At 33.6% G+C, this 12,042-nt stretch overlaps 1 protein-coding gene across 1 annotated transcript in view; it reads right to left on the bottom strand.

Annotated features, from left to right (window-relative positions):
• Positions 1 to 2,830, bottom strand: part of LOC128235057 (nephrin-like) — a 31,291-nt gene extending 28,461 nt beyond the window's left edge. The window contains exons 1-3 of the mRNA XM_052949763.1: positions 2,731 to 2,830; positions 1,445 to 1,732; positions 917 to 1,207 (exon numbers count right to left, since the gene is read on the bottom strand). Coding sequence (XP_052805723.1) covers positions 917 to 1,207; positions 1,445 to 1,732; positions 2,731 to 2,803 — 652 coding nt within the window. The 5' untranslated portion in view covers positions 2,804 to 2,830. The remainder of the gene's footprint in view (positions 1 to 916; positions 1,208 to 1,444; positions 1,733 to 2,730) is intronic.
• Between the last annotated feature and the right edge of the window lie 9,212 nt (positions 2,831 to 12,042).

Below are 12,042 nucleotides of genomic sequence, written 5' to 3'. Positions count from 1 at the left end.
TGTTTAAGCAGACCAAAATTTAATGCAAACTTTCTTTGTTTTGAGCTCTAAATGCCTGTATATTCTAGCAAGCGCTCATGCTCGACCTTAAATTATACAATATCAGCATAAAAATAGCTAAATGTTATCTCAAAATAATTTACTCTTTACCGAACTTAACATATTTACTTTGCCACGTAGTAACTTTCTCATTTATTTAGATATAATCGGATTATATGTTCATATGCTAACTTGGCCAATTTTAAGAAGCAGTGTGTTAATAAATAGCCTCCTACCTTTCAGTTTTAGTACGTTTTAGCTAGGCTACAAAGGAGAGGAATATCTTTGGTTGAGAGGTCTTGATTTCAAATTTGCGTTATAGCGTTCAGGTATAAAAGTCGCAGATATAACATACGATCGCGTAACGTAAAATAAACGAGGGACTATCGTGGCAAGTTCCTTCGACTCCGAGGGCCTCAGATTACCTAAAGGCGATTAAATTTATAGGTATATCGTATCACAGTCGTTTGACATCTAAGGGTATAATACGACTAGACTATGAAGTGGGTCTGACTTGGCAAATTACCTATGAAGATGAGAAGTAATTGGACATGTTAACATATATATCTAACAACTGTCTTATATAACATTGTCCGTCCCTTAAAACCCAATGACGCACCGATAAATGCAATACTAAAACCCCAAGCTACTGGTGTGGACCTACTGTATACCTGCAGTACGAAGTTTGTCAAAATCTGTAGGATAGGCTAAGTGTTTTGTTTAGGTGTATTTGTTTTGAAATATTTCATTGAATCGAACAGTATACCCAGTTAAAGACCAAAAAGTAACTTACAAAGTACTGGACCTAAAAGATCGTAGCTATTTGTAAATGCTATACTGAGCTTTGATTCTTTAATAATTAGGTAGAGGCACTTACAAAGAACTCTAACGTCGAATGGCGAATCACGTCTCCCCTGTTCGGTAGTTCCGTTTGTAAACTGCATGCTGTTTTCCATAGTCAACGTTATCGTAGTCGCTTTCTGGACGACCAGGTCAAAACTTTGTCCAGAAGTAGGAGTGGATACTCCGGTTACAGACCACGAGTATCTGGATGACGGGTTGCTATCACAGGAACAGTTGATTGTGATAGTATTTCCTCGTATTGCAGATACTATGTTTGATGATAAGGCAGTCGATCCGACGCGGCAGCTCGGTGGATCTGGTGGATCTAAAACAAACAGTATACCCAACTTATAATACTAACAAAAAATTGCAGGTGCATGTATTTGATTTAATTTGTTTATACTATGGCTGTGACCTAAATTAAATACTGTATTTAAGCTTGATAATTTTACTGAGCTGCGCATGTATTAAATATAGATCAAATACAATTTCTACACATTAATTAATGGTGTAACGATTCTTAGAAAATACATAAATACGATAGAAAAGAGAATACCCGTACATTGAACCTCGACTTTAACATAGATGTCCTTGGTGAGATTAACTGCCTGTTGCTCTGATGGGATCAAGTTGCTTCTTGCTATTATCCTGAATCTTCCAGTGTGTGTTCTGTTGATGCTGCGTATGAAGAGTGTATCAGTTGGTCCATCCCCAGGGAGCGCCCAGGAAAAGCTTGGTGACGGATTTCCGTCGCTGCTGCAGTCTAAGCGGAACTCCCAGCCTTCTTTTACTGATACTGCAGAGGACATAGTTGATCCACCAAGTTTACAAACGATTTGACTTGGTCCATCTGAAAATTAATAAATACATAAATAAGCGCAACAGTATCCGTTTTTTGACAATGCATTTTAAAGTGTGCGGCTTCACAATAAGGTAACATTAATCGATTTCAAACATTTTTACGGACTTTTGATGATTGTATGATGCATAAGGCGTCTCTGTATATGTTGTTGTTCAGGGTCTAAATTGCTTAGTAAACAATTGAAATTCACACATAGTACAAATATACATAGATAAACAATTATATTGCATCCTTCGTTAAGTCAGCTATAATACAAAATTTCATGCACACTGAAAATCAAGAATAATTAATGTTATTGATCATGGTCACATGTATCATTGCAGTCGTCGAAAATGTTATAAACCTGATTTTAATAACTTAAACAACATCAGTGAAATAACTAAATAAATAAACCCAATTTTAAAAACTGTTGAAATATATTTCATCAGTATGTTTCGTATCATTCTGATTCTGATCAGTGTTAGTTGTTACGTTGATATAAACACTGCCAGTAAGAAAAAAAAACATCAGAAATGCTCTGATTAGGAACTTTGATATGACTGCCTAGTGTGTTTGCTTTTTTAATGTACGAGGAAAAATCTTAAAAATATAGAATTTATATCTTATAACCTGAAAACGATAACGATGTCTAAGGTCGTATATACGTTTGGGTTTAGCTAAGTATATCATTTCATGTACTATTCATTTTGCGGTTTCTGCGTACGACTCTCAAAATTCCACGTCTGAAAGTGGTATATCACATACAACCGTCAGTTATGCATAGGTACATAATCAGCTTTTTCTGTCGCAATTAAGTGGAACTTTAAGAGACCGATCGTAGGAAATGAACGACCGTATCTCTTACTTCGCACACAAAACTTTAAACATCTAATTATAAGTATTTTATTTGAGCTACTAATTCAAAATGGAAAGTTATTATTACTCTATCCATGAACAATAATACAATTTTAAGAGTGCAATTAAGAGCTCAGCAAAACAAAACTTACAAAGAACGTTTATCATCGGCTTATCAGATGTCAGTACTTGACCACCATTACTTCCTTGACAGTAGATGTTCATGTTCTGATGTTTTTGCTGCGAGGTGTAGTTAAGTGTACTAGCAGTGACATCTTGTGAGGGGCTGGACACAGTTGCAGAAGTGAGTTGTTCGGAGCCCAGATACCACGTAACATTGGCCTTCGGACGACATATTGACGTAAGACACTGAAATAGCTGCGGGGTGTTTTCAATAACCGATATAGGATTCGCCTTTGGCCTCAGTGTCACTAACGTGATGTCAACTGAAAAACAAATGAAAATGCTCACGGTGCCATTATACAAAACGAAAAAATCACAAAAAATAACCATCTGGAAGGTTTTTAAAACTGTATTGTCACAGTGATAAGCATATTGAGTTGTTTTAGTACGATGTGATACAGATAATATCCAAGTGGTAATATTATAAAATTTCACAAGATGATATATCACATTCGTGGGATCTCTTATGATGTGGAATGTATTAGGTAGGAAACTGAAACAATCAAATACATTTTTTTTACATAATTCTCATCATATTTTACTTCATAATTATAAGCATCAAAGTAACTATATTTTGTATATACCGAGAGAACACCAAAAATATTGCACGAGAGGCATAGCCACGAGTGAAATATTCCCATCTGGTGTTCACGAGGTGAAATATATTGCTATCTTATACTGAAACAAACACTTTATTTTCATGAAATGCATAAAGTTAGAGTGAAATGTCATTTACGTACAAACTTTTGTTTTAAAAGAGGCGTATTTAAATACATAATTGACAAATATTTTAATGTTGCAATGTATATTGACGTTGAACCAAAATGAATCGTTCACTCATTATTATGAAATATAATTATATTCCAATATTAAAAATATCAAATTAAGTTCCGTTTCTAGAAATACATATTTTATATGAAAAGTAAATTACGCGATAATCGCCAAATTATATGCAAGCAAGCATATCCCTTAAATTGGTCCAAGCAATTAATGTGGCTATCATAATTGTATTATTCTCAATGTTCTACCACTTGTCATAAACAATGGCACAATATTACATAATTTGCCCCTTTTGGGATGACACAGTCGGAGGGGTCAAACACCAATATCTCATATTCCAACTCGCTAGTCCAATTATAAGTTACAAAGGACTTATATTGACATTTGAAAATACGTGCTATGGACTTTCAGTTTCCCTGGAACTAAATTAGTTGGATAATTTGAAATACATGTTCGTTAAATATCGATAGACAGATATATCTGTCACTTCTTATTTCAATTAACAGAGGGTTTTTATTAAAATCTTTAAAGGACCAAATGCAAATATCACATGAGCATTAAAAAGTTTCAAATGCAATAAGAAATATTTTCCTATCAGTATCTCGGAAACAGAGACAATTTATTATAAATAAATGAGCTGTGCCGGTTTAAATATGTTTTCCTATATGGAATTATCAATATTGTATCATTTTGAAAATCCAAACCACGGGCTTGTTGATATGCACTAAGAATACTGAAACCCTCTGGAAAATATTGCTATTTTAGATATTATAAAGATATACCTGCTACATTTAGGTTTGTCCACGATATATGGTAAACCAATATGGTTATTCTTAATTAGGTTTGTGCAGTGTTTCATTCTAAACTAGTATTCTATATATACAATTTTATAATTCTTCGCCCACTAATCCTTGAGATTATTAGCGCGATTTAGCGTGATTTACCTATATACCAATCTCGACTCTCAGCACATAAGAGAAGTAAGAACAGTTGGAAGGTCTCAAAACGTTTTCATACTATGTACAGAAATTGCATTTACCACAGTACTATCAAACTCATTATTTAATTCAATGATCTTAAAATTGGTTATATCTATGTAGAATGTTATACGTTTGACTTTTAAACATAATGTTAAACATGAAACACGCTCAGAATGACATACAATGTAAATGGGATTGTATATCGGCGCTATTTTCTTTGAGCAGTAGCCAGTGATAATATACAAAGACAACATTGCTTACGGGTATTGTTTACACATGTAATTTTATAGATAAAAATACCCCTGCAAAGTGCTGTTGGTTATGTTTTTAAACATAATTAAACCATTTTACAGAGCATTGTATAACATATTAAGTTAGAATGTACGTTCGTAAACAGGTGTTTTTGTTTGCTTGTCTATCTATGTATAACTGATTTAATTCAGAAAATGTTGAAAATTATGTTGCCCAAGGAAAACCATGGCATAACTGGAACGTCAAAATATGACAATATCAATTAACGTCGAAACGGTGTGCAAATCTTACACAATGTCAACGTTTAATCGACATCGGCATTGAACGTCCCTCTGGCTTAGTAGGCGTCATGTATGTTTGTATTGTTTGAACTCAAAATCTTATCAAAGCAAGTAAAAATATATTTCTTATCAAAAACAGTTGATTCGATGTAAAAAAGTATAAACCTCAGATTTCTATTTCCAACAATTGTTCTATAAATTAATGATATTTACAATTGCTAGAACATTTTAATTCCAAAAAAAATTAGCAATCAAATAGAAAATTTATACGGCACATAAAAATACGTATAAATTACCTGCATACGTGATTTCTTTTCCAGAGACCTGTTCCGTTTTATTCGAATTGACGCATGTATAATAACCTGTGTCGTTCACTTTAAAATTCTTTATCGTTAAGGCGAATAAGTTGTTTCCAGACGAGATGTTATTTTGGATCACAATTGACTTGTTTGTATCCGTTGACTCACAATTAAATGCGTTGCATCTTCCCACATAGTTGTTATCTCTTTTAAACTCAACAGAGCTAACATTTTCACTCGTGTTGCAGGTTACTGTTATATCACCTTGAAGTTGTGCATACTGTTTATCAGATGTCAGCACCAAAGCACCTGCAATCGCAGTCATTGTTTAAGAGTATTTTCACATACACATTTAATATTCAAAAAGATATGTAACCTTTATAACCGCCCTCTAGAAACTGTTTTCACCTTTTAGAGAATTCAAAATACGATTCATCAAATGCAAAATGGTTTACATACAATGTCAAACGTAACGACATATGTCATCAGCTTTTTAGATCGGATATATATATATATATATATATATATATATATATATAAATGGGGTTATATGTTTGTAAATGTCGGCCCGTCGATCCGTCTGTCTCTCGGTCTGGCGGTCGGTTAACAATGATTTTTACGCACAATGACTAAAGAAGACCTTTACGTAGGACTTCGAAACGTCAATTTTAGATATGTCTAGAATGCTCTCAACCATTTGATGGCCTTTTGAGATCAGTTGATCAAAGTTTAAGGTTTACGACTTTTTTAAAACGTTATTGAATTTCGACCAATAACTTGAGAAGGGTTTGACCTAGGTCTATGAACTGTCTGTGGTAGGTTGTCATTGTAGATGGCCTGTATAATTTGTAAGGTCTGTAGGTCAAAGATAAATGTTTAATCACAAAGTTTTTTAAAAAATGTAGTCGCACAAATAATCCAGTACTGTCTGACCCAGCATCATTAAACTTCAGTGGCAGATTGCAATTAACAAGTAAATAGCCTTTTCGGGGGGGGGGGGGAGCAGGAGATTAAGCTCAAGCTCATACTTTATCTACGAAGGTCGAAATATATTGCTGAAGATGTATTGAATTAATTGTATAATTAAATGAATTCTTATGCATAAAATGTTATTGAAGAATAAAAGGTCATCAAAGCTATGGATACTTTTCAGTGTTCATCATATTTTTCTTTCTTTGCACGATGAACTGTTATCAGGATGGTATTTAATATAAATCATAACATGTAACTTTTGAAAATATCAACCTTACTTTTCAAACCTATAATGAAATCTTCTAAAACTAAAGTTGTTTTAAGCCTTTCGTTACTTTCTGTTTTTGAATGGGAAATGAAGTCATGAACATATCACAATTTTATGACGACATCTTACCGTTAGGGACATCACCATTAAAGATAAAGCAAAGTTTTTCTTTAAATATAGTGTTTATTTTGTGATATCTATTGGATATCATCTAAGTATTCATCGCTTACTTATTAATTTCATAAACTCGTTGTCCAAAATTGTGTTTGATATGATGACTCTCGACAGATCCTATATACAAATGTTTTGCTGAAATAAAAAGATTAAGTACCTGCGTAGTCAAATTAATTCATGAATCTTTATAAAGATAATACCAAATTTAACTTGGCAATAACACATATCGTCATGTATGTATAATTAACAATAACATTTTATTGCTACTATAAACAGGAGGGCCAAGATGGCCCTATATCGCTCATGAGTAAAACTATTGAGTTGTTGATAATTAAAGGACAATAACAGGGATTAAGTTTTTTCTCTGATGCCCATTCGCATTCCCACCAAATGTTGTGATGGTTGGACAAAGGCTTGAAAAGTTATTGATAGGACAATGGCAATTTTAGGTAATTTTCTATAATTAAAACGCTCGGGTAACTACAGCAATTTTAATAATTATCAAACACGTTCATACACATTCTGACCAAATTTGGTCATGATCGGACAAAGGGTTCAAAAGTAATTGATCGGAAACTATACTGGATGGTGCCGGTCTGCCATTCAATATACCATTGGTGGAACTTTTATATGTCCAGTTTTTAAACAGGTGTGTAAAAACATGGCAAATATGTATTTGTTTAAAAAAATACCACGGGCAATTACTCTTACAATATTGAGGTTGGATTTATATAACTCGTCCCAAAATATTACAATTAACTGTTAATAAGTTCATGAAGTTTGGTACCTTAAATGATGTTAAAACAGTAAAATAACAATAAACCCTCGATGAACATATGTTTTTCAATATTTGGGCTCTGTGACCTAGTTTTTGACATAGATGACCCATATTCGAACCTAAGCTAGAAATCAACGAAGCAAACTTTCTGACAAATTTCCAGGATATTTGGGCTGAACATGTTTTCTCTAGAGTGTTTACAAGGATTTTCCATATTTGGGCTCTTTGACCTAGTTTTTGACCCAAGATGATCAATATTCGAACTTGAGCTAGAAATTATTGATTCAAGCTTTCTGACAAATTTCCACGATATTTCGGCTGAAAATGTTACCTCTAAAGTGTTAACAAGGTTTTTCCATATTTGGGTTCTGTGACCTAGTTTTTGACCCACAGTGACCAATATTTAAACAAGAGCTAGAAAACAACATTTTTTGACAAATGTTAAGGGTATTTGGGCTGAAAATGTTACCTCTAGAGTGTTAACAAGGTTTTTCCATATTTGGGCGACCTAGTTTTTGACCCCAGATGACCCATATTCGAACTTGAGCTTGAAATTATTGAAACAACATTTCTGACAAATTGCCAGTATATTAGGGCTGAAAAGTTGCCTCTAGAGTGTTAACAAGATTTTTCTATTTTTGAGTCATGTGACCTCGTTTTTTATCACAGAAGACCCATATTCGAAATCGTCCGAGAAATTACTGGGGCAAACATACTGACTAAGTTTCATGACAATTGAGGCAAACATGTGAGTACTAGAGTGTAAACAAACTAAGTTTTGACGGACGACAGACGACGAACGACTGACTACAGACATTCGTCGATCCTAATAGCTCATCCACGGCCTATGGCTAAGATAAGCTAAACAAATAAAATAATAATTGCGAATGATTTAGGAGATATCTTACCCCTTAAGTGGATTTTTAAGACGATCTTGAGAAATAGGGCTACATCATTCCTTCATTAAGATCGGTTCTTAACATTTATTGAAAACCATCACAGCTCTGTTACATTGGCCTATCAAACATTAAAGAGAGATATAAAACGTCATTAGACTGCAAACGTTGTTGTTCTATAAGTATATATATAGACAGTGAGCCACGAAAAATGGCCAATATTGACCAAAGGGACAAACAAGCAAATACTTGGTGTTTATGGTAATCAAGAGTCTTTGATATAAAGTATTACCTAACAAATATTATTGAATTCAAAAGTGTTATATCGTTTATGTACACTTAATGACACAATACATTTGATGTTACTAGGTCAAAGGTCAAGATAATTTAAATCCTATTTAGTATTCACTCACAAGTCAAAAGTTGTTTGAAATAGTTAACTATTGTGTAATAGCACAAATCATGCAACTCAGGAAAGCGTATTTGAAAACAGCAAGAGCAAAACTTTTTTTTCATTTAGATATCTAAGTTATCTAAAATTGATAACAATGAGCTGTAGCAACGTTTAATCATTTTTACTACGTTACTAAAATTTGGTTAAAATGGCCACAAATGTGCTATTGTTTTTATGTAATTGAATATATATGATTTACAGGGCAAAAACATAAACCACTGCATTTACTTCAAATGTTATAAAGCTAATTTGCATCGTTATTCCAAATAACAAATATGCTGGTATTTTACGTAATTGTACATATTAATTTTATTTCAATATGTACTTAAAGTTTCTTTACCGAAAGTTATGATTTATGGTTTTAATAGACAGACAAGTTTAACTTTGTTTCTTCATCATGGTCAATTTAATTATCGCTAATTGATTGAGTAAATCCACTGCACATTAAAATTCAAGCCAATTAATATTGCCTTTTTTATGAAGAAAACTACAAAAAAACTTTGAGGAATTAAGTGTGTTTGAAGTTATGTTTTTAATTCATATGTAGGTACAACTTAAAAATCAATAGAACTATAAGTGTGTCGACCTAGGAAATTTAATGTTTGTTTGTAGTATTGAGGCCAGACATGGCGGTTTCCTCCGGAATCTGCGGTTTCGACCACAATACAAGACCGCACCTCGCGTAACAGCGTGCGAACGAGTGTGTTAAATATAATGTTGTATTAACTTGTTTCACAATCGATATATTAATAGTACTGTATGCATATTAAGTGGAATATATTAAAACATATGGGATATTACCTTGCGTGGCGGCAATCGTCAACAGGAAATGAATAACATTCCATCGGACAACCTACAACAATAATCGAAGTCCTAGAATAGTTGACGCGGGGCTTTTCCAAAAGACACATATATATGTAATTCTGAAATTATTTGTAATTTTATAAATGTTTGCAAATACACAGTATATAGTGCATCATTAAATTGCATGATTTCCTTTTAGGTAGAATTGAAGCATTTTTCTTCAACATTTTCAAATACTTATGAACAGTATATCGTTTATTTTTAATTTCTTCTATTCCCATAGTTCTGTTAGTTCTGTGTTTCAATTAGAAGATGTAGAGGATTTTTGTTGATTTCAGTGTAAGCTCGTATTTGATTTCACAAGTGGTCATAGAAAATGCAATTTCACGGTAATTCTTATTTACGAACGAGATTTATTGTAATAAACTTGGACAAATAATTTAGTAATTTACCAAAGCTTAAATTAAGAGTTAATGAATATAACAAAAACAAATTAAATTCAAAAAACAGAGTATAGTCCTTATAACGTCTAGTTCTACGGGTAAATGAGGAACATCGACAAAGAAACGTGCTGAATTACGCTGCCGTTTAGCGTAGTTAATGATTAGTTAACCAATTCAGGGTGCAAATTGAATGGATTACCACAACACTTACGAAAATATATGCTTCTTAAAATGTACAGTGCCTTTACGCCCTCTGTCCATATATAGATTATTTGTACTTTAAAATGAATGATCGTACAACGATCGTATCACTTGTTATACTTAACGCTGAATAACGATATTCTTTTACGCATATGGACAATATTTTAAAGTGTGGGGGAAACTTTTGCTGTATTTTCAAGTCGCCTGTGGTACCACCAGAACCATTTAAGGGAACTTGATATGCCAGAATTTAAATTTTCAAAAGTAACTTTAATATCAATTTATCTGAACGTGGTGATTTATGGGGGGGGAGTCACGTATGACACCATTCTGTTTTTCACGACCCTGCAATTGTTTTTTGGTGTTACTACCTTATCCAATCGCCATGTTGTAGGGTATTGCCTTAAGCCAATCGGAGACCAGAGTCAGAAAGGGAATTGAATATTCAATTCATATTCGTTGTCACTCACTCACTCACTCACTCACTCACTCACTCACTCACTCACTCACTCACTCACTCACTCACTCACTCACTCACTCACTCACTCACTCACTCACTCACTCACTCACTCACTCACTCACTCACTCACTCACTCACTCACTCACTCACTCACTCACTCACTCACTCACTCACTCACTCACTCACTCACTCACTCACTCACTCACTCACTCACTCACTCACTCACTCACTCACTCACTCACTCACTCACTCACTCACTCACTCACTCACTCACTCACTCACTCACTCACTCACTCACTCACTCACTCACTCACTCACTCACTCACTCACTCACTCACTCACTCACTCACTCACTCACTCACTCACTCACTCAACCACCCACCAACTCACCCACCAACTCACCCACTCACTCACTAACGCATTCAATTATTCACTCAATCATTCACTCACTCATTTAATCATTCAATCTATCATTCAACAATTCAATCAATCACTAAATCACACACTTAATCACTAACTTCTTAACTCACTTGCGCCCTCACTTACTCGTCCGTTTGTCAATTATTACTTTATTACAATCTATATAATATTATTGCACATGTTATGTAAAATGGCCGAGAGTTTTAAAGTCCATAAATATAGGACGAACCTTTCGCTTTTATTCCTGGTAAGCATCGCTTTATGTAATTAGTAAAATTAAATTATAGCGTCTCAAACAAAAAATCGTCACTCACGAATTGGCAGCGCCATAATTTGTATTTTAATATAAAGATACGTCCATAAGCCTGTACCATAAATAGTTGAACATTTACATACAAAAAACAAAAGTAATTTTTAGCTAAATGTGGTTCCCGGTTGACATTTTCATACAACTGCATATAAAGTTAACTAATGTTTGCACAATTTCCAATAGATAGCCACTGAACGTTGTCTTCAGGAATGATATTTATCAGGTATTATTTTACTTTTTCTCAGTCGAAACATTACACTGTACTTCTCTCATAAAATTGGACTCGAATAAGCAAACCTTCAGCTCTTAAAAACAACAACACTTTTAACAATAATTTAGAAAAAAAAGAAAACATTTTGTTATCTTTGTACTGCTTTTGATTCTACCCATGAATGCAGAAATTGTAGCCGCTTTGTTTCCTCTTTTAAATATTCACTTATCGGATAGTATACTGGTTGTGTAAAGGGAAGTAGAGATCTACAATATCCTTAAACACAAAATTATTTCAA

Source organism: Mya arenaria, chromosome 5, assembly GCF_026914265.1.
Source record: "Mya arenaria isolate MELC-2E11 chromosome 5, ASM2691426v1".
Taxonomy (NCBI): Eukaryota; Metazoa; Mollusca; class Bivalvia; order Myida; family Myidae; genus Mya; species Mya arenaria.
Note: the sequence above shows the minus strand (reverse complement) of the source record. Positions and strands in the feature narration are given on the sequence as shown.